Here is a 24,333-nt window from a genome sequence, read left to right as displayed (position 1 = left end):
ACATTTGTACAAGTGAAGAACATATATAAATAGACCAATCTATCTATACTTAGTATTTAAAAACACAAACCATAATTTTTCAAATGACACATGTCATCACAAGTCACTCAATACCACATATGACACATGTCACCCCTTTTAATCTTTTTGTTTAAGTCTTAATGTATTCCATAACTTGCAAATTCAATTAAGAAAATGAAGTGTTTCATTTCCATCATAATAAAATAAAGTTGAACCAATTAATATGCTTCACATAAACATATGAATTGAATTATATAAAAATTGTCTTTTTAATTCCTAAACTTAAAACATAACTTAAAACAATATGTCATTTCATATCCTACAATCTTCATGTATATATACGTAACTAAATTTCATTATCTTTTTCCATTGATCTACCCTCATTCTTTTTTCCCTTTTAGTTTTAGCAATGAAACAATTACTTCGTATTTCATATCAAAAGTTTCAACTATTGAAAAACATACCTACATATGAAATAACTTAGGTAAGAACCCGTGCATCGAACGGGCCAAAAGGCTAGTTAACTATTTAATAACTCACATTGCCATACACAGTCAGATGTGTCAATTCATCTAGGATGATACTTAAGAATACATTCATACAAGTGGAAAATTAAAGACATAAATAGACCGATTAACCATCATACGTATCTTTAATAACATAGTAAACATAATAAATTTATCAGGGATGTAACACAATTGCTGACCTTAAACCCAATATAGGAAGAATACTATAGTCACTAAAACCAGCAACAGTGAATATATTCTCCCATTCTTGTTTAGTTCGTTCTTGTCCTTCAGTAACGGACATCATCTCCATATCAAATAATAATTGAGCTTCATCAAAGCCTTTGTAATTGTCGGTTTGAGGATCCACAACTATATCAATTATAATCACTTTACCTCCTTGTTTTTTGTTGGGAATTGCCTCTTTGCATTGTTGCAATATCTTTATGCAATCAGCATCACTCCAATCATGCAATATCCACTGCAGATTTTTTAGTAAAATGCACTGTTATTACTCATAATATTTTTTTTCAAAATTATTGATACGTTTTGTGGTTTGACATTATTAATAACAAATTTAATTTTAACTAGATTATAATTCATAAATAGAAAAGAAAAATATAATTACTCCCTCCATGTTTTTTTAAGTGTTACACATACCAAATCTGACCGTGTTTTAATAAGTGTTACACTTTTTTTTTTGGCAAAAAGTTCCATTAAAATATTATTTATCTTTCCTCTCATGGTCTCAACCCAATCCCACTACTACTTTTTTATTATATCTCTCCTCTCACATTCATTATTTTTCAATAAATTATTAACTACACAATCTTTCTTTTATATTTTTTATACTCCAACTACCCCATCCATATACCTCTTATTTTGTTTAAGTCAATTAAATTGCCTAAAATTATTTGCCGGTCAAAATGTAACACTTAAAAAAACACGGAGGGGGTATGTGGGATCTTTTTAGGTTCATCATAATTAGAGATCAACTATTCACCATTAAGTTTAAGCATTACAAACGTAATTAAGTAACATGTTAGCTAATGTACAAATTTGTTTTATAAAAAAATTATGGAGAAAAAAAAAAGTAAAAAATAAAAAACAAACAAACAAACTGTTGTGGTCCATCTATTTATAAGGTCAAGTTGCATAATATCTATCAATCACACAAATTCACAATTTATGTACGCACATTTATACATCCACAAGTGCCCAATGCTCATGTTTTTTCATCAAACAAGAAGAAATGTAGTGTTACAAAGTGACATTCCATTTGTCTCACTCTAATTCGAACAGTTTTGAATATACAGAGTTTAAAGTTATGTGGTTGTATTTTGAGTCATTAGTTTTTATTATGATTTAAAAGTAGCTGTGAAAATAAAGGTAAATATTAAGCTTGAAAATGGTTCTAAGAACATTAATACTCCACTCCAAATAACATACGTTGTTTTTTTTTTTTTTTTTTTTTTTTTTGACGAGACATAAGTTGTTATTAAAAAAAAAAAAAAAAAAAAAACAAATGTATTCGTTATTAGAGTCGCTTTACTTTATTTTTATAAATAGAATACATGATAATTTATACTTATATATTTGGAAAATTATAATTGTCTGATTATTATAACATATCATGGTCTCAATAGATACATATAGTTCAAATATTATAAACATTGTACGTGGTGTAATCATAAGGTTTGGACTATCTATAAGTTATCATTACTAAATTATAAAATTATAAGTTATATTAAATATGAACGGAACTTTCCTATGTTAGAATGACTATGTAAATAAATCAATATCTATTAACTATTGCTAAAATAGAGTATGCTGACATTACTACTACCCGTGTGTCGCTCTTTTCATAGATTTTTTCCCTCCTAAATGCAATGATGATGTCAATTTTTTTTTGTAGAGATATCATATTTAACATTTTTAAAATTTAAATATTAGAAGCTTCAACATTACAACTAAACCTATCAATTTGTTGTAGAAAATTGAAACAATTTTAAATACCACAGTAATAAATGACCTCTTACATCGAATTATGTATTAGATGACGTTAAAAAAAAATATGCCATAATTTTGATAGAAAACTAAAATTTTAAAATTACATTTTTTTAACATAATTCTTATTTATATTCATGTATAATAGCCATTTATTTTTGAAAAAATACAAAGTGCAAATAGGTTTTATAAAAGTCGTGCTCTAACCTAGTCTCTAATAACTAATACTAAAGTAATTACCCCGTTGACATCATCACTGCCACGTGTCAGCTTCTTATTTAAAAAGGTCCATCCAAAACTTTAAATGACATCCTTTATCTTCTTCTTCTTTATTTCAAGATAAAGCTAATGTTAGAAAAAGCTAAATAAATCATATATTATCCTAAAAGTTTTTATTACATTATTTACTAACTACAAAATTTCCTATAGAGGTGAGAAAAAATAAAGTAATAATACGAGTAATGAAATTGATGGTTGGTCTCATTCGTTATCCTTCTTTCCTATATAAAACTTTTTCTACATATTATTAGTGATGATGTGAGTTTGTATTTTCTACCCTTTATTAATTCTTTAAAATTTTTATAATGAAACAAAACAACTAAGCTAATATAACCCGAATATAATGCTAACATTTCATATATTTTATTTTAATTGTGAAATCTACTAGAATACTTTTTTTTACGAGAAAATTAACTAAGATACTTAACATTGTCCGTTTAAACTCAATTGATCTAACAAGAGAGATAATTATTTATTATGTTTTCTTAAATTATTTATATTACACACATAGGGTAAAAGCTTTACTGCTAAAGCCGCGCATCGCATGGAACTAACCTAGTATAATACTAAAACAAACATTAGGAATGACACATGTCACTTCCTGGTTCTGTTTTTTCCCTTTGAAATCTCCCCTTTTTTTCTCATTTTATTTTCCCTTTTTTAAGCCTATGCAACATACTATAATTTATATATGAAATATTTACAAAATCTTTATTATAATTGTAGTAATTTTGATTCACATACTTTCTATATATGTAATAAAATATTTTTCATATTTGTTACTTTATATCTCTCTTTTTTTGTGCTTAGAGAGCCACAAGGGCAGGTGATGAGAATCGATCCCAAGATCTCTTGAAATCGGGAGGAGAGCTCTAACCACTTGAGCTATCTCTCACTCTCTGTTACTTTATATCTCTAAATAATACCTCTGTATGATATATCTTTATATAGAAAAATTAGTTATCCCTCCGTGTTTTAATAAGTGTTACTGTTTGATTTTTTTTCACTATTCATATAATGACATGAACTTGATTATTTTACTAATATATTAAAAAGAATTGTCGTTGCATAAGACATTGTTGGATTCGTTATAATATATACTTTTTTATTATAAATTTTCCTATGGTTTTATTAACATATAATTAAATAAATTAATGGTCAAAATCGTGTCTCGACATACGTATTTGGTCAAACTGTAACACTTATTAAAATACGGAAAGGGTACCTCAATAATCAATAACTATATACTAAAAAAACACGTGTAATGACACGTGTCATCTTCTGTTGTGTCTTTAGTTTGTTGTTTTTATTTTTTTTTTATTTATTTTTTTTTTTGAAAAAAAAAATCTATTTAAGAAACAAATCTCTTATTTATATAAAGTAATAATTATGTACATTAAAAATATATTTTAAAAAAAATCTTATTAACAATTATAAACTTTCAAAGAAAAAAAAATAATATTCCTAACATAATTTGTGACATGGAATAATTTTTTTAATAGAAAATACGTAGTTTATTATGTACTATGTATTACAACAAGATTATATATTTTTTTCATTTTTTGATTGTATGTTAGAAGTTTCATGTTTAAATAATGAAATGCAAGTATCAAATCAACATATGATAATTTTGTTATTTCTTTGAATAATTTATGATTAGAATTATTGAAAATTACATAACCTAGTGATATTAAAATAGACGGTAAGAATAACACAAGTCACTAATTGGTGTTGCCTTTTCCTTCCAAAGTCATCTTCTTTCTCTGTTTTTTTTTAGTCAAATATTCTTAGAATAATATTTAACATATTAGTATAATAGTATAACATTCCTATTTGAGCACCATAGTTTTATCATGTAATTATAATAATACAAAATAATTCATCATGTCATTCGTATTATATAAAATATGTAAAAATTATCACCATAATATTATTTTAAACCATATACTGCTAATATAATTTTCTAAGTTAAATCATCAAATTAAATACATTTAAATTCTACATGTAAAAATGACAAATTTGTGAAAATTTTCTATTATCACTTTAAAGAAATATTATATCAAATATGATTTAAATAAATAAATATTATTTTTAACAAAATATATTACATGCTAGATCACATAGTAAAATACATACATTATAAAGAGCATTGTAAAAGATGCATTGAAACTTTGAAATTTAAATATTTAAGAAATGTTATATTTTTATAGTTATTTATTAATTTTTTTGACGGGATATATTTTTATATTTATTTAATCATGTAATATTGTACTTTTTTTATACTACCTCCATTACATATTAAGTACAACAAACTCATGTGCACAATTCCCAAGAAAAACTTCGTAATGGTTGTTTAAGAAAGTGAGGGGCATATGATTAAGAGCATGAGAGAGGAAATGAGAATATTAAATTATTCAAGGGACTCCACCTTATCACCACTACCTTGCCATTCTCCCGCTGGTAGCAACACCCACCAAGGCACCAAGCCATCATAATCAAACTTACTACCCTCAACCCACCGCATTCAAGCTCATTGCCCTCAACCCACCGCCCTCAACCTCACTGCCCTCAACCCACATCTCACCACCCTCAACAAACCCTCATCGACCACCGCCTTCAACCTCACCACCCAAACAACCACGTCCCATCGAACACTCTGGCAACATTGTCGGCAATTGCAAGCCGCAACGAAACACTAAAAACTTACCTCCCCACCCTACATCTACCCGAAAATCCACCTCACTCACCTCGAAATCACCCATAACCGATCTAAAATCAACCCACCAACCCCGAAACTATCCCACCTACCCTCAAAATCAACAGATCTGACTAGAGCGGGGAGATGGGAAACGACTGGAAGGGGGTGAAGGGAGCTGGGTCCAATTAGCGCTAGAAGGGAGTTGCTTTTTTATTAGGCATGAAAAAAGGACAGTTAATGACGACGACAATGTGGTAGTTGTGGTGGTGGTTGTGGTTTATGAGGGAAGGGAGAGGAAACGTGGTGGATGTGAGAGAAGATAACGAAAGTTGGTAGTTGTGGATTGGTGGTGGTGGCTCAGAGAGATGAGAGAGGAAGTGTGTTGGTGTTGGTGGCTCAGAGAGATGAGAGAGGAAGTGTGTTGGTGGTGGACTGGTGGTTAGAAAGGAGGAGAGAGAATCTGGGTTACAGATTTAAATCTTAATGAGGGATGTTAAGTTAAGTTAGTCAATGTATTAAATTGGATTAATTATTTAACAATATTTGATTTAATGTATTAATTGAACTTTAGTAAGGGTATGTTAGTAATTTAAGCCAAAAAATTTACTAAAAATGGAAAGTATTAGTTTGTTGCACATAATGTGTAGCATTCCTTTTTGGCAAATGTTGCACATAATGTGTAACGGAGATAGTATGTAGTATGTGGTATAAACAATATTGAATCAATTTAAGTTTTAAAATTAAACTAATGCAACAATAAAGATAATTTAATTTATATAACACTTTATTAATAAAATTCAAGAAAATATGTTTATTCTATCATGGTTTGACATACGAAATTGAGTACAAATGGACAAACTTTATTATAACCCTTTTATTGTTGCGTAGTGTTTATAATAATTTTGTTGATTTTGTACACAAATTATTATGTATATTTGTACATAAATAATGCTTAATGTATATTTTTGCATAAAAAAGATTGATATATATTACTATATATTTTTATTGTTATTTATGATTTATTATTATTTATGATTAAGATAACAATAAATTAAGTTTTAGTAATAACTGCATATGACATGGATCCTAAGCTAGTTGTTCATAATTACGTGTTGATAATATATGTAGGCCTTTATATAATAAAAATAGAGGAAAATGACGTCTTGTACCTTAAGTAGGATGGCATCAGTAGGAGGAATAGCCTCAAACATATCACCAGAAACAAAGTTGACGTTACTACCATCCTTTTGTAACACTCCAACCACTTGTGGTAAATCAAGTACACTGCACTTCAACCATGGGAAGGCCTCAGAAATGGCCTTAGCTGTGGCCCCGTTACCGCCACCGACATCGATCAATGACTCGATTCCCTCAAGTAAGCCCTTAAAAAAGTTATTGGTGACCAACAAGCTTGTAACAAAACGAGAATCACTTTCCATGGCTTGGTTAAAGAAATCATTAAATTCCGCATCTTGGCCAGCTAATTCCCAAATATTCTTCCCATGAGCAATATGGAAAGGATATATACCCTCACTTTTGAACCAACTACTTAAATGATGAGATGATTTTGTAAGCCGTGGATCAAGCATTCCAAGGGCAAAGGGAGCTTGCGAAAGAGGGTGATCTTTCAACAGTAGTTGGGAGCTCAATGTAAGAGCAAATCCTTCTTCACCGTTGGCTAAAGTTTTCATACAGAAGAATTTGGAGGATACAAGAAGGCGCATCAAGCGCGAAAGAGAAGTAAATTTGTCAGGGAGGATAGGAAGTGAATTGGCAAGCTCTTTAAGAGTCATTGGTTTGGCATGTTTATGAATGGTGTCTGGAATGCCAAGTTGAATTGCACATTTTAAGGCCATGGATTTATGAAAGTAGAAAACATGACTCCATATATGTGCTTGAGCCTCTAGTAGTTGCTCTTTTGCTTCTTCTTCGGCGTAGATTGCTGAATCCATATGTTTTTTTTTTTTTCTAGAATTGATTGATATGTTGGTAGCAAGTGTGGATACCAATAACTTTATAATGACCTGAATATAACTTTATCTATAACTATTTCACAGTAATTATTGCTTACCCTATCTACTGTCGGCTTCTTATAAAAATTTTACCTCCAATACTATTAGTGACATTATTCAACCACCCCCCCCCCCCTTCCACTCCAGATAAATCAACTGTTTGGAAAGCTTTTATGACTAATAAATTACACTACAATCAATTACATATTATTAAATAAGACACTAATTAAGAATGACACATGAATGACACGTGTTATTTCATGGTGATGTAATTTCCCTCCAAATAATAATTTTCAATAAAATAAAATAAAAATATTTGTACTTAGTTTCCTAATACATAAACTTATGCATTTCAGCTATTACATACAAGTATTAAAACATTTTCTTTTTCTCATATTTTATACATTTTTAATACCTTGTGAATCAATTCATTATTTATTATATATTTTTTTTTATAAAGGAACATTATTTATTATATATATACTTATATTGTTATTATAATTATTCAACATATGTGCATTGCACGAGGTTTAATCTAGTATCTTACTAAAAACAAAAGGTGGTTGCTCTTTCATTTCCTTTTTTATTTTCCTCCTACACAATTTTTTAGCCTTTAAAAACAATCTTCATCTTCTACATTTTATTAGTAATTGTATGAGTACGGACTTCCCGTTCTTTACTATTTCTACAAATTTTTTATAATGAAACAAAAACTACTAAATTAATGCTAACATTTTATACAATTTATTTAATTAGGAAGTGAATTAGAAAATTTAATTCATGTCTTTCAATTCATTTTAGCTCAAATTATCTAATGAGAGGGATCACATTTTGTGATACATAGTAATACAGTATATGTTTTGCTTAGATTTTTTTTGAGGACATGCGTACAGGAAAAAAATTTATTGCCAAGGTTGTGGATTGTATGGGACTAACCTATTATATATGTATTATTATAATTTATAATCTTCATTTTCAGTTTCTAGTACTCCCTTGGTTTTTTTTTTTTTTTTTTCATTTTTTATTTTTTTTAGTGAGGCCCGTTGACTTCGCCTTATTTTTGCTGAACTGAAATTATTTTTACTGAAACAAAATTATATTTGCTGAACTTAAATTATTTTTATTGAACTTAAATAAATTTTACTGAACTCAAATTATATTTTTTGAACTGAAATTATTTTTACTATTTTTTATTATAATTCTTCTTTAAGAATACTGAATTTTACTGAAATGAAATTAATTTTACAGAACTAAAATTATTTTTACTAGACTGATATTATTTTTACTTAATATTATTTTTTAAGGTGAAATGATCAGGGCCTTACAATTTTCAAATGTTGGCCATTTTTACCCTTTGTTTTACTCTTTTTTTCCCCTATTTATTTTACCCTTTTTAATTAACCTTTTTTTTTTTTTCCCTCCCTCGCTTTTGTATGTGTTATTTTTAGTGTTACAAGTGGATATGATGGAGAAGTATTGGAAGCACAAGGAAAGAGCTAAATGTCACGAGGGAATGCGGAAAGAGCGGTTAGGGGTGGGTTTTAGTTGTATTTTATTCAGTTGTTTAGTTTGGTTGTTGTTGTCGGGGTAACAATTTTATGTTTTGTAATGGATTAAAGCCACAACTTTGGCTTTAGTGTATACTACATACTTTGACCACTTATGGTCTATTAAAATATTAAATGAAATGCAATGGAGTTATTATCATTAGTTATGCAATATTTGTGCAGATTAGCAACAATTAGATACTAAACCTAAAGGAACGTACAAATTAAACTTCATGAAGCATATATAAAAGTTGAACCTCCCATTCTTTGTCATTTTTTACCACCAGCTTATTCTCGATTATGATTGGCTTGTACAAATCTTTGCAGGTTGCAATATATGAGATCCTCATCTTTTATGGTGGGCTTCCCGTACTCGATTGTGATTGGGTCGTACAAATCTTTGCATTATATTATAAGTGATCCTCCATTAATCCATTATGGGCATCCAGTAAGAAAAATTCTCCTCCATGAGTTTAAACATGTCACCTTCGTCAGTGACAGTAATATCTCCATCATGAATCACACACACAATAAACAAATATATAAAAAAAAGTAAAAAAAATAAAAAATTGTTGAACCAAGCTGTAATACCATTGTTAGGAATTATTAGTATTTTCCCTCTTTGTGTAATAAAAAATGGAAATAAAAAATACGATAATAAAAATAAATAAGAAAAAATCAATTTTAATGATCTCAATTATATGTGATTTATCTAGAATAATCTCAACTTTCACTACTAGAAAACACATTTATTATAATGACAAAATTTAGGCCATTGCAAAATAGTTTATTTGCAACGACTGTAATTTTGATGTTACAAATGTTTATGCTAATCTTCGTTAAGCAGGATTGAATATCAAAATCTAGGCTATGGATCAACTAAATAAAACCGCGAATGAAAGTAATGTGAAAATAAAGAAATGACACAAGGAATTGGTGACGTGGAAAACCCAAAGAAGGTAAAAACCGCGGGTAGAATGAAGATCTACCAAACTTTCACTATGGAAAAAGATGAATTTCAAGATTACAATGTATGCTCGATGTATGTTTAGTAACTAAGTTTTGATGTCCCTTATGTCAATGGAGCTCGGCCTTTTATAGGTGATAATTAGGGCGAATTACGGCTTTTATGAAGGGATAAGGTGCCTCCCCTATTTCTCAGAAACGTATTTCAAATACTTCCCTCTTGTTGAGCCCACTAACGGCTTTACCCTACTGAGGTTAGACTTGGTCTTCCTAGAAAATAGGAGGGCAGTTGTTGCGAATTTCGTTCGTCGAAGGCTGGTTCCCTTTCGTCAAGAATTACCTCTTGTCGAAGCTTAGTCTCCGTTGCTGACCTAGGTTGATTTATGTTGACTTTTGTTGACTTCCCTTATCAAAATTTACCCATAACATTTTACCCCTAATTGCTAAACATGGACAGATATGTACATTTTTTGCAATTACTAAAATAAAAAATTTTAAAAAGAAAAGATTTCAAAAATTACAAAATTTAAAAAACCATTTACTAAAGGGTAGAATCGTACTTCTTGCACTTTGGTGCTTTTACCGTGAGAAGTTATTTCAACTTCCCACTCCTCATTTAATCTTACATTTTTGCCTTTATTACTGCCACACATTTCTCGCTCCCCAAAAATTACTGCACTCTCTCTCTTCTTTCTCTCTTTTGCGCGGAAGTTCCCTGGTGATTTCCTAGGCGGCGAATGGCTTGCGATTCTTGGTTTTGTGCTTTTGTTAGCTTCAATTGATAGGTAATTACTTCAATTCTTTGCTTTCGTAGTTCAATTTAGCTAATATCAAGTAAAATTCCCAAAACTAGGTCTAGGTTTTCACTTCGAATTGTTGAAAAAGACCAAATAGAAGTTGTAAATGACTCCTGTTCTAAAGGATGAATTGGTGAAGATGATCAGGTTTCCTGAGAGTGTTTTTGCTTACATTTCTGGAAAGGGTAAAAAGGTAGAACATTACCCCAAGGGTTTCGTCATATTTCGGTCTTGGTTCTTGGAGACAGTGACTATGTTTCCATTCTAACCTCCGACTAGATCTTTCTTTGAATTGTTGGGCTAAGTCTCGGGCAGCTTATGCCGTCTGGGTGGAGGATTATTTTTTTAGTTTTTGAGGAGGTTACCAAAGATAGTGAGGATCCATTTACTTTGAAGGATTTGATAGAAGCTTATGATATAAAGATGAGGGAGGATCGTTTTGTAAGTTTATTTAAGAAGAGGGAACCTTTGGTGTTGAATACTAATTGTAATGACAGGGGTTGGGCTTATTAGTTTGTCTATATAAAAAAGATTTTGCTGGGTGTTGACGAAACATGGATGATGGAAGGATAGCCGGAGGATGGTAAGGGATTTTTTTGGTACTTTGGTTTCTTAGAACTAAAGTTTTCTAAATGTTTGATGCTGCTTTTGATTGTGCAGAGCTCAGTCTTGAGTTTTTTAGAACCATCGGACAAATCTGCTGCCAAGGTTTAGCGATTTCTCAAAGTCAAAAGTGCAAAAAGGACCTTTGAGAGGACGAAGCGCCCTCTAGGTGAATTGTCAGGTCAAAAGCACATAGGTTCACCAAGCGCATCTCAGAAAGTCCAAGATTCAGGTCAAAAGCACATAGGTTCACCAACTCGTAAGTTTTGACTTACTTTCGTTAGTCGTTTTATCATTGTCGTTATCCATTTTGTTTATTCGTTGTTCGTTGTTCTAGAATATGCAGCGCAGGGTCTTCGTTGGGGGCGAAACATGTCTCAGGCAGAACAGGATGCTCGGATGAGGAGGAAACGAGGACTACTTGCAGAGGCTTTGTCCCCGCTGTTGGTAACCGATAGGACAGAGAAGCTTTATGCTTTGTCGCCGCAGGGAACAGGGTAATGTACCTAAGATGATATTGGTGTCGTCGTCCCCTATGTCAAAGTAACAGAAGGTTGATGATGCTCCGGCGGTTCCCAATGTGGAAATGCGCTTTCCTACCAATTTTCTTCACCTTGGTAAGACGAATCGTCCACCTATGTTTCCCCCAACTTAACCACTACTCTTCCCTGGTTCCCGTGAACATTTGGCTGGGACATCTACTCTTGATATTGCGTCGGAGGCTGCCTTTATTCATCTCAATGTAAGCTTTTCATCTCTTTTCTTTTTTATCGTTGTCACATGAGTCAATGTATGATCTATGTTGGTATTTTTGTTTTGGGAAGTGTTTGCAAAACTCATTGGTTTTGAGGGATAGGGTGATAGGAATGGCTAAGCAGATGAAAAGGTTGGACGATGTTTCAAAAAACTATGAGGCTAAGACGAAGACTGGGACGAGGCAATTCGTCACTGTGAAGGAGGAGTTAGATGAGAAGAAATTAAAGGTGAAAGGTTTAGAGTGCAAACTGGAGGAGCAAGAGAATAAGCTAGGGGAGATGTAGACACCTAATTCTGTCTCCTCAAAAACCAAACCTAGTGATGAATACCTTTCACGTCATTGATTATCAAACGAAGTGAAAGTGTGAAAAGTCTTGTGATGCGGTTATTTTTAATAAAATACTTTCTTTCTGTTTTCAAAAATGTACTCTATTTACGAAAATAGCCAATCCAATTTAGTTTTTTCCATGATGTAGGTCCAATAATATTGTAGTTATATGGGGCTCGAAAAGACCTTTCCAACGATATATTATAAATCCAATTCCGAAGAATAATAAGGGAGTTATGGCCAAAATACTAAACTGGGCTCAAACTAGATTTTACCTACGACTCAATGATCACGTGGAGGGTCCAAATCCTTAATCCCATTCCTAAACTAATTGAGATTAATTAAAGCTTCTATAAGTTTCAAAAAGATCTTAATTATCCTTTTTTTTTTTGAAAAGATAAGATTAAGGAATTCGAAATTGAATAAAACTTCTCCTTTTGAGAGTCATCGTTCTGTGCAAAATGAAAGATGTTCTGATATTATTTTTGTGCCTCATAATCTTTATCCAAATCTTATTTGGTTGGATAGATCTTGAAATTATCTTTCCAATGATACATTATAATATCAGTTCCGAGCTATAACGAAAAAGATATGAAAGAAATACAAAACTCTATCCAAAACTGACACCCTTCCACTATTTTGGCGATATCTTTTATTCTAATTTTTTTTAACCTGATTCAAATTGAATTGGAAATTAGACTTCAAGAGATTTCCAACAACATATTATACTACATCTGTTAATTGTTTTGTGCAACTTTTGCCATTTCGGGATGATCGGAGTTATGTGCAACTTTCCATTTTCTTACTATTTTTAGTAAAAAAAAAGGTGGAAATTACTAATTTACCCTTACTTAGCCCCTTTTAATTTTTTAATTGTTACCCTTACTCTAACCTAATTACATTAACCTTACAGTTACTCTAATCTAATAAGATTCCCTAAACCAATGACTCCCTCCATTTATTACCCCAATTCCCACCAACCTCTTCATTCACTCACATCCCCAACCACCTAAAATTAATTACGATGCTTTGCCTCCTCTATTTCTTCTGGATATTTCTACAGATGAACCCTAGTTCATCATTTGGGGTTTTCTCTCTCCTCTTCTTCTTCGATTTCCCACTTCCTCTCTCCAGATCTAAACTTCTCTCCTTCTCTATTTCTCAAACACACGTCCCCTCTCAACCATGATTAACCTTGATCCCTTGAAAGATGCTTACATGGCCACCGACGACAAAGGTAAGGAGAACTTGATCCAACATCTCATGCACTGCTTTGAGACTGGTTCACCCTTCCCTCGTGCTTTTTACGCACTAAAAAGGGTCTCTTTTGTGGATAGAAAGGATAATTGTGTTCATTCTAGTGAAAACTGAACGTCTATGCCTTTTTTTTTGGAAGCTCCTACATTCAAAGTAAGTGGGTAAATTTATGCATAAAAAGGGTCACTTTATGCACTTAAAAAGGTCACTTTTGTGGGTAAAAAGGGAAACTAAACATATGCTTATTAAGTAATATGAGCATCATTAAAATTTTAATCAAACTAGTCATAGAGTAAAATAAAAAAAATAAAGTATAACAATACAAAGTAATATAACATTAATTAAAATAAATGTTCTAAGGTAGTAATAAATTTTACTAAAAGTGTCGTAGGTTTGGTGTCTTTTATCCAAATTCTGAATGAGGAGGTGTTAGTGCTGGTTTCCTTTTTCTCTTTCCTTTTTCAAGTCCTCCTTTTGCTATCTTGCTTCTTCCTTTTGTTACAACTCTTTTTAGATCAAGTATTGTTCGTACATTTGTGCTTGTACTGGGTGCCGAAGAAACATCATTGCTCTGAGTGTTGTCTGCCACATCAGGAATGTCAGAAGCAGCTTTTGCACCTTCTTCTCTCTGAGCAGCAGTAACAAGTAAGTTTTCCACAATTTTTAGACTATTTTTAAAGCTTTCTTCTATAAGTTCTATTGTCTCTTCATTTTCTTGAATCTTTAAAATTAGATTGTAGTATTTCCACATCAGTGTTTTCCTCCATGGTATACATGGCTGTGTATGATCCTGACTCTTAAACCTATTCCATGTCTCTGTTTTTGCAAACTTAGTGTAGACACCCATTTGTGTCTCCCCAAAACCAAACCCAGTAATGAATACCTTTCACGTCATTTGATTATCGATTAAAGAAAAAGTGTGAAAAGTCTAGTGAAGAGGATGTTTTTATTAAAATATCTCTTCTTTCTGTTTTAGAAAATATTTCTTTTCTTACCTTATTTATGAAAAACTAGCATTCCTGTTTAATTTGGTCCATGATAAGGTTCCAATAATGGCTTAGTTGGATAGGGCTTGAAAAGAACTTTCCAACAATATATTATAAGCCCAATTCCGATAAATAATGTGGAAGTTATGGCCAAAATACTAAACTGGCCCAGCTTGGTTTTTATATGCGGCCCAATGATCTAGGGGAGGACCTATTATTAATTAACATTCCTAAAGCTATTAGGATTGATTATAGTCTTCTAGAATACTCTAGAAGGTTCTTTTAAATCCTAATGGAGTTAGGATTGATAATTATGTTTCAAAGAGTTTGAAATTGAATAAAACATAGATAAACAAGTTTAGGGTTAAATCTATTGATTGCATGTTAGTCAAAAAACGCACATGAATACGATCAGAATAAAGTAGAGGCCTATTATTAGGGCAGGTTCAATCTCTTTTAAGTTGGTTTTGTACCTTCATCCCCGAACCCTATTTGGTTCAAGACCTTATGGAGTTGAAGATCTCTTGAATCGTTAAGGGGTGTAACCTTCACCTCGTGAATGTTTTACAAGTTCCTAAAAAACTTGTTGGCCACTCTTTTGCTCTATCTTCTTTCCCTTTGGACGCCACCGTACTTTAGTGTAAGATCACAGTGGGGTTCAAGTTAGGGGTTAGCGCTTGAAATATTCCCTACACTTAGTATTCTGATGCAATGATAAAATAACCATCGAGATGCTTCAAAATTTTTGCAAGTACATCATACACTTTTTCTCTCTTGTATATAGTTTACTTGATGTGCAGACCATGACTTGTCTTCTAGGGTTACTTGATAAACTAAGCATTTTTCACTTGTCCCTATCATTTGAACAGTTGTTGCCATAGAGTATCCAAACTTCTCTTCAAAATCATGAGCTAGATTTAAGCTGTCATATATTATGTGTTATTTACGAACTTTTGAGTGAACCTTTTACCTGTGCAGCATGCTTTAGCATTCCAAACAGGGGCAATGAAGTGAATGCTATTGACTTGCTACAGGTAAACTCATCATATTTCTTTATGCTTCTCCAACGATTGGTTGTCTCACTACCACAAAAAGTAGAATAAGATAAGTACATAATAAATAACGCTTAAGTTGGATAGGCGATCTCTATAATTATGTAGAACGCCTAAGTAAGATGAGCATTTTGTATGTTGAAATCTATAGAACGCCTCCAAAGTTCACCGTTCTATATTATACATCAAAATTTTACATAATATACTGAACGCCCCTCTTTATCAAGCTCTCTATATGTGTTTATAATGGATTAAAAAAAAACCAAAAAAACAAAACAAAAACCTCACGTTTATGCGGGTATACCAAAACCTAACTCTAGAGCTTTCTCTTTCTTCCCAAGCCGTCACTCATTCACATCCCCCTCCTCTCATTTCCTCTTCTCTAAATTCATTACTTCCTCTAAGATCTATCCCTAACTCTTCTCACTCCCTCAACAACAATCAACATTTAATCACAACCTATTGCTCACCCACTTCTCGCAACGGCAGAAGCTTGAAAGGAATGATGTCCTTCGAACAAGTGTATTATTCTGATAGCGGGTTCAGAATTATTAGAAAGCTAATATATTCAGTAAGGGCAAGTGATCGGAATGCCTGGGTGGAGGCCACTTCCGATCAGTAATATTAATGTATAATTAATATTATAGCTTAATCTTGACTAAAACCTTTGGGTCACACCCAAGCAAATATACGAACCAACTCGATGAATTAATTCGGAAGAAATTAATTCGTCGCCCGAGTGTTAAATATTTAGACGTCGGAAATTCGGGCTCAGAGCGTCGAAACCTAGCATCGAAAGTGGAGTAAAAAATAGTACAAGACGAGATGAAAAAATTAGTGATAAATGAACAATGACTAAAATACCCCTAGCATCGGAATCCCGAGTGCTAGGGGATTAGGCAAGCTAGCAGCCCGCACCATGTGCAAGGCTTGCTAGCAAGCTACGGCTAGCAGCCTGCAAGCATTGCGTGGCTTGCTGGCGCGCGCTACTGTTAGCAGCCCGCACATGTGCGTGGCTTTCTAGCAGCGCCTATCGACAGCAGAAGCCCGCACATATGTGCGTGGGCGTGCTGGGCTAAGAAGGCAGCAGCTAGCAGCCCGCGTGTGCGGGGCTAGGCTGGGCTGGGTGCTAGGGCCGAGTCATTGGGGAAGCATGTGAAGGGAGTGTGTTTGTGTGAGGACAAGTGGCACAAGGAGAGGAAGGAGTGGGGAACAAGTATGGTCCCCTCCTCTCCAACTGGTCCTCACTTCTCTTTACATACAACAAGGACACTTGTTGATTTATTACTTGCTTGCCTATTTAATTTATTTTAGCTTTAAATTAAATTGTGTAATTTCATGATCCCACATTGATGGGATTGAAATTCTCACTCCCACTTTTCTCTATAAATACCCATCTTGGGATTTGGAGAAAAGTGCTTGAGTGGGAGTTAGAAAGAGCATTGCATTTTGGCAAAAACTCTTAAACTCCATTAACACTTGGGTTTTGGTCGAACCTTGCTAACTCCAAGGTAGCGGACCTAAAAAGTCGGTGTTCGTCCTTTGTGGGTGTTACCAGTGGAGGCTTAGTATTTTCGGAGCTAAAGCTTTCAAGTAAGAGCCCGATATTGAGGGCGAAGCACGCGTCAAAGGTTAATTCCGATTTTATCCTTTTATGTTTATATGTTATGCTTTATGGTTTTCTTAATTGCGAGTGGTTCTTTGGGTTAAGGTTGTTTCCGCAGCAAGTTGGACTTACCAAACTCCAACAACGCCACCGGCGTACTCCTTCGTGCACTATTAGAGGACCAATTCAACCAAAAGCTTAAGCTGATGGTTGAAGCCCAAGAATATGTTTTATACTCTATCACTCCCCCTCACATGAAAGGCCCTTTGGGCTTGAAATGTGGATGCAACACAGACCCACCCATACCTGGTGCGAATCAATTCCACTTTGAAGGAGGGGCGGATGAGGTTCGAACCCGTGACCTTTGTGTCACGCTTGCTCTGATTCCATGTTAGAGGACCAACTCAACCAAAAGCTTAAGCTTATGGTTGAAGCCCAGGAATATGTTTTATACTCTATCATGCACCATCCCAAAACACCGGCCACAACCCACTGCCCACATCAAACTCTACACCACATTGTTAACTTCCCTCACTCTCCCTAGAAGCAGTAATACCACTCCCCCCCACTGCCGGAAGTAATACCCATCGTTTACAACTACCGGAAGCAGTAACATCTAATTTCACTTTTATTCTCAGTTATTTAGATATCAAATTTCAAATTTTCATTTTTTTGTTGGTTTTATACTTTAATTATATAAGATCTAAAATTTCTGATTTTATTTTAAAATTTCGTCTGAATTTTTAATTCCATAAAATTCAAATTTTTACTTTAGATCTAAAGTTTCTTCTAGTTTTTATGTTAGGTTTTTTTTTTTTTTTTTTTTTTTTTTTTTTTTTTTTTAGCAAATCAAGTCTAGATTTTTTTTTATTCTTAATCATTTTAGATACTTGAATATGGTAAAAGTTCTTAATTTTCCTTTAATGTAATTGATTTTTGTGTACTTTCTTCCTCATTTGCTTAACTGATTAAATTATCAGTGTTAAAATTTTTAAATTTATTGAATTTTTTAACATTATAATTAGTGGGTATAAATTTATTATAATGACTAATTAGTGCGGTTGCTCAGTTTGTATGTGTTGTTGGTGGAAGCGCGGTTGTTAGGTTTGGATAATTGAGATGGTAGCGACTTGCGAGGGCTGGCAGCCTGGTGGTGGTTTGTTAGTGTGTCTACTTTCTCTTTACTTTCATCTTAAAATCATCTAAATTATTGACTTCTTTTTGCCTATAGTTAATTGTTGTAATTAGTCTCGTATTTAGAGAAGTTGTAATGTAATTATCTTTTGAAGGACTTTAGTTGTAATTGAAATACTTTATTTTTAATTTATTTAATATGAAAAATGTTATCATTACGGATATATGATGGCTTGTTTTTTACGCATGAATTATTATTATTATTGTTGTTGTTGTTGTTGTTGTTATAATAATAATAATAATAATAATAAATATAATATTTTTTAAAAAAAAGTTTAAGAAAAGAGAACGCCTATCTAAGATAGGCGTTCTGTATTTGTATGATTATAGAGCGCCTATCTGAAGATAACATCTCTCTTTTCCTTGTTTTTTGTTTACTTTGTACCTAGAATAAGAAACGCCTATCTTTAAAAGGCGTTCTGTATATTACTGGATATAGATCGCCTCCAAGAGGAATTCTATAGACTTTATGGGGCACCCCCACAGAAAAACGCCTCTAAGGCGTTCTATATTACTTGTTTTAGGCGTTTTGTATTCCCCTTTTTATGGTAATATGGTATAAAATTATGTCAAGGTAGTTGCTTTACTTGCTTTAAATCCTATAGAATGATTAGTGCTTTCATTCCTTTGTGATGACAAGATTCCTACTGAAAAGAAATCTCTACTAAGGGCAGGACACCATTTCTCTTTCAATTCGTATACTCTTTTGTACCAAGAGTGTGCTATCAAGTTATATTTCTGCATCATTGCCTTCCACTTTTCTTCAAATTCCTGTTATGTCACACACCACTTTAAGCATTGGTTGAATGCATACTTGAACTCTTTGTCTTTTTTTAGAGACCCATATCTGGTTATTGCATTTTGTTCCAAATGCCAGTTACAAAGTCTATGCCTTGTATTGGGATGCACCTACATTCAAAATTAGAGGGTTACTTTATGCATTTAAAAGGGTCACTTTATGCAGTAAAAAGGGTCACTTTATGTATTAGAAAGGGTCACTTTTCAAACTAAAATGTGTAACTTATTACTATCACTTTATGCAGTAAATATAAACTTATTCCTACTCAATTGCATTTGCCATTGCTTGGTCCTGGTAAGTGAATATTGAAGTTAGAGTTTTACCCTCCATAGCTTTCAAGAAGGTTTATTGTAGCCACACAAACAATTATGTTTTTTCATCCCTAATAAAAGCACATGTAAACATACAATTATGCCAGTGATTGTTTATGCCAAGAAATGGAGCACATATAAGATTATACTGGTTGGTTCTGTATGTTGTTTCAAAGACAAGAACATCTCCATATGTTCTATAGCCTTCTAGCATCATCAAATCTCTCCAAAATATATTGGAAATTCTTCCTTCATTGTCAAACTTCACTTTAAAAAAAGAAGTTTGGATCCCTTGATTGTTCTTGATTTAAAAGGTTCACTAAAGTTTGAGCATCTCCAGCCTCAATTTGCTCCATTCTTAACCTTGAACAGAAATTTAGGTGATCTAAAACACTATGCCTTATATTATGTTCTCCTCCAGCTTCAGCAACCATGTAATTAAAATTGTCCATTATAGTTAAACCTAAAGATTTCATTGTTTTGATTGCTTCATCTTTTTCTTTCGTCGATTTTCTTTCAGAACGATGCAAGTAATGCCACTGTAACCTTGTTAGTTCCTAGATATGCTGTATTACATGTGACACCACCTCAACCTTTCCTTCTTTATTAAGTTTTGCTCTTATGCTTGCCTTACAATCAGATCGTGTGATGGCTACTTGTCTTTGCTTTCTTACTTTCACATATACATTCTCTTCATCAATCATTTCAACCAATTTTGTTTTCTTGTCACCTGAATTTCTTTTTCCTTCAGCAGAACACACATAATATTTTTCACTCACTATCTTTGTCTTTGTGATATATCTAGTTGTATGTTTTCTAATTGAAAACCCGAGTATAGCTGCATGCTTTTCATACAATTCCAAGATTTCTCTAAAAGTTTGTCTTGCCACACCAACAAAAGATCCTCTAAGATCTAAACCAAAAGCGTCAATTGGATTTGCATATGTGATTTAATATTTTCATATCAGATAAGCAGAAGCAGCATATAATTATGTTTAAAGAAATTATATGTTTTATATGGGTTACTGTTATGCATAAAAAGGTTACTTTTATGCATATAAAGGATCACCTTTATGCATAAAAAGGGTTACGTTTATGCATAATAAGGGTTACTTTTATGCATAATACGAGTCACCTTTATGCATAAAAAGGGTTACATTTTATCATAATAAGGGTAACCTTTAAGCATCAAAAGGGTCACCTTTATGCATAATAATTACAAGGTTGATTGTACGTTTTATAACAAAAAGTTAACATGTACTGTGAGTTTACTAAAGGGTAACATTTGTGTATACAAAGGGTCACCTTTATGCATAAAATTTGTTCACAATAACTTCAAAATTCTGTTTCATTCCAAGGTTTATTGTATCAAAATTACCTTCACTTTGATTTTATTTGGATGTTTGTGCTGAATTTGTGATAATTGACTTTTATGTCACTTTTAGGGGTGTTTATTGAATAGTTTTCCAGCTTATTTTCCAATAATTTAACTCTTTGTACCCTTTATTTCTATTATTTTCTTATTCTTGTCTTTTATCTTTTATTTGAATGTTTTGGTAATTTTTAGTGTTTTTGTGTTTAGTATCTTTATTTGATTAGTTTTAGTTTATTTTCTTATTTTTATTTTATTTGATTTTATTGTTTATCTTTATTTATTTTTTTTAGTGTTTAGTTTTATTCATTTGTCGTAATTTTATTTTAGTTTATTTAGTTTCTTTTTATTATTTATTTTCTTTTATTTGTCTCGGTTTCACCCTCGGTTAGGTTGATCTGTAGGTACGTGTTCGAGTCGAGGCATGGGTTTTTAATAAAAGCCATTTTTGGAGCTTCAAGGGTCGATTCAACAAGCAATTGAACATCCTATTACTGCCCCGACCTTATCTTACCCTCCACCATCACCTAAACTTTCACCACTCACTCTTTACACCAACCTCCCCCTGCTCCCCTCAACAACGCCAACAACGCCAGTAGCTTCTCCCCTGCTCCCATCTCTTCACACAGCTCCCATCAGCACCATCAGCAGCAACGCTGCCCACTTAAACCACCCTACATCACCACCACTCGCAGCCCGAACTCACCTCCAATCTACCACTGTCAGCCGCCAATTGCCCGCAATTGCAGCAACAACAAAACTAAGCAACGCCACCTACACTAGCAGCGAATTCCGGCCACCTCTCTCACCATTTTCAAACAATCAAGCCTCAATTTAGCTTCACTTTTGGAGTTTTGCGGGCGCACAACCCTGTCAGAAGGCGCACACAATTGGAGTATAAAAACAGAATGATACAGTAGCATTTGCGGGATCTCTGCGTGACGTCTTCGCGGGCGCGCAAATGTGGGTTCAATCACAAGCTTCTCACGTGATTTTAGTGAAAATTGGATGGCCACGATTTGATGCTCGATTATAGTTGATGATGATTGAACGGTGAAGATGATAGTTGATGATGCGGTGATGGTGAAGAAGATCAAAGATCAGAGAGTAGCCACGAAATGAGGGGAAATAAGGGGTCTGAATGTCTGATGGTGTTTATGGGTGTTTTGGTTTATTTCCCTTTTTATTTTCTTTTATTTTTATTTCTTTTTCTATTTTCCTTTTCTTTTCTTTGTTTTATTTTTCTTATCTTTTATTTTTCTTTTCCTTTATTTTATTGAACTTGTATTTAAATACCCATTTGTGGGTAATAAAGGAGGACCCATTATGCTATTTTCTTAATTAATTTAGGAGAGCTTCTTTCTCTTAGGGTTAGATTAGATAATTTTTTATCGAGAGAAAGTAGATTGTTATTCAAGCATCCTTTATTGTATTCAACTTTGCTAAAGTTTTAATCTTCAATCAATCAAGCAAGAATCCAAGTTTTCATATTTCATTAATCCTTTCTTTAGTAATCTCTTCTCCTTTCCTTTAGTTTTGTTTATTTGTTGCTTATTCTTGTTAATCTTATTAGTTCATCTAGTTGTTATTGATTTCATTGATTTTAATCATGTTTTGTTTTGAGTTTCTTGAGTTTATTTCTAGTCTTGATATTATGTTTAATCTCCCTTATCTAGGTTAAACTTTTAGCTAGGGGAAGGGGGTGGAAGATATGAGTTGATATTGGATGAATGATGATGGTTTGATTGAACTTATGCCATAAATTGATGAAAGACAGGATTTTTAATAGCTTGAGATTTTTGTTGCACTCTATTTGATGTTTTCTAGTTTAAATGCATGAAAGTGATTTGAACTAGATTAAGATCATCTCTATTTTAATGATTGCATGAGAATGAGTTATTAAAGTGGAGTTTTTATGGATTGTGCTTCTTTATTCTCTTGATTTGATTGTAACTAATAAGATGCATGAGAATGATCCTTATTAGTGTAGACCTCTTTCATTGATTTGCCTAGACTATTGCATGAGAATGAATTGTTTAGGTAGAATCTTGTGTTCTTTGGCATGTGTTTCATGATAATCACCATTATTCCCCTCTTTCTAATCATATTGGACACCCCCGTATCCCTAGCGTCATTTTCCCTTGATGTTAATCATCATTTTCTTGCTTATTTGTAGTTTTAGTGTTCTTACTCAACAACACCAACAAAAACAATCCCCTTTTTACTCTTGCATTAGTGATTATGGATGTTGAATTAGTGTGCTTCCCTAGTGGTTCGACCCTTTACTTGCCACTAACTAATTTAGTGTAGGTTTAGGTATTATAAATGATTAATTTGATTAGGGTAGTAGCTTAACGACCTATCTAACCCTCTATCAAATTTTGGCACCGTTGCCGGGGAGGCGACTTGTTGAACATTTATTTTTGCTATTGTTAGAGTCTTTTTATTTTTTTTTCTTTTATTTTATTTTGCTTGTTTAATCCTACTTGTCATTGCCAATCGTGTGCTTAGCTTTGTTGTATTCAAAGAGAGATATGGCAAGACAAGAGGATGACCTTCGTTTTAGGGAGTTTGGAAATCCGGAAATCTATGAGCTCACGAGTGGTATACTTCTCCCGACCACCGAGACTAATTTCACAATCCATCCACAATTTTCTAGGATGGTGCAAATTGAGCAATTTTCCGGAGGCGTAAGTGAAGACCCCATTGAGCATTTGGACCGATTCCTTGAGTTGTGTTCAATGATGCAAACAAATGAAGTGAGCCAAGATTACATTCGTATGCATCTCTTTCGGCAATCTCTCACCGGAAGAACAAAGAAATGGCTCAAGCTTTTGAAGCCCAACTCTCTCACCACATGGAAGGAAGTAACGAAGGCCTTTTTCAAGAGGTTCATTTCCGATGAGCAAACCGCAAAAATGAGGAGGAAGATAGCTTCCTTTGAGCAAGAACCGGATGAAACTGTTGGGGAAGCATGGGAAAGGTTTAAGGATTTTATTAGAGCATGTCCTCATCATGAATTCAACCGTAATTTGCTCATGAGATTCTTTTATGATGGCTTGGAGCCAATGTCAAGGACTAATCTAGATGCGGGTGCCGGTGGCCAATTGATTAATATCCCTCAAAGCCAAGTTGAAGCTACAATTGAAGAAGTGGCTACTAGCTATTCTTGGGGAGGCCAAAGAAGGTCCCAAGGGAAGCAAGGAGATCTTTACGAGTTGGAGAAAGTCGGCCAA

The 24,333-nt window shown here is 33.1% G+C and overlaps 1 protein-coding gene, 1 long non-coding RNA gene and 1 other non-coding gene across 6 annotated transcripts; 1 reads left to right on the top strand and 2 right to left on the bottom strand.

The window, feature by feature from the left end:
* Window positions 1-580: 580 nt before the first annotated feature.
* Window positions 581-7,463, bottom strand: LOC145568623 (trans-resveratrol di-O-methyltransferase-like). Its single transcript, XM_081628084.1, has 2 exons — window positions 6,681-7,463; window positions 581-1,008 (listed from the first exon to the last, which is right to left on the bottom strand). The coding sequence occupies exons 1-2, from the start codon at window positions 7,461-7,463 to the stop codon at window positions 703-705; spliced, it is 1,089 nt and encodes a 362-aa protein (XP_081484210.1). The 3' UTR covers window positions 581-702.
* A 3,127-nt stretch (window positions 7,464-10,590) lies between these two features.
* LOC145568472 (uncharacterized) lies at window positions 10,591-18,779 on the top strand. Of its 4 annotated transcripts, none has more exons than XR_014095850.1 (5): window positions 10,591-10,821; window positions 11,494-11,695; window positions 11,774-12,178; window positions 12,293-14,422; window positions 18,491-18,779. It is a non-coding gene; the product is annotated as an uncharacterized LOC145568472 (long non-coding RNA). The 4 variants fall into 4 exon arrangements; XR_014095845.1 differs by adding an exon at window positions 15,742-15,797 and having other exon boundaries at window positions 11,774-14,422; XR_014095835.1 differs by having other exon boundaries at window positions 11,774-14,422.
* A 5,233-nt stretch (window positions 18,780-24,012) lies between these two features.
* LOC145564277 (small nucleolar RNA R71) lies at window positions 24,013-24,119 on the bottom strand. The gene has a single exon (XR_014094787.1). It is a non-coding gene; the product is annotated as a small nucleolar RNA R71 (small nucleolar RNA).
* Window positions 24,120-24,333: the final 214 nt, after the last annotated feature.

The sequence above is a fragment of the Chenopodium album genome, chromosome 1 (genome assembly GCF_948465745.1).
Source record: "Chenopodium album chromosome 1, dcCheAlbu1.1, whole genome shotgun sequence".
Taxonomy (NCBI): domain Eukaryota; kingdom Viridiplantae; phylum Streptophyta; class Magnoliopsida; order Caryophyllales; family Amaranthaceae; genus Chenopodium; species Chenopodium album.
This window is presented reverse-complemented; position numbering and strand designations above follow the sequence as displayed.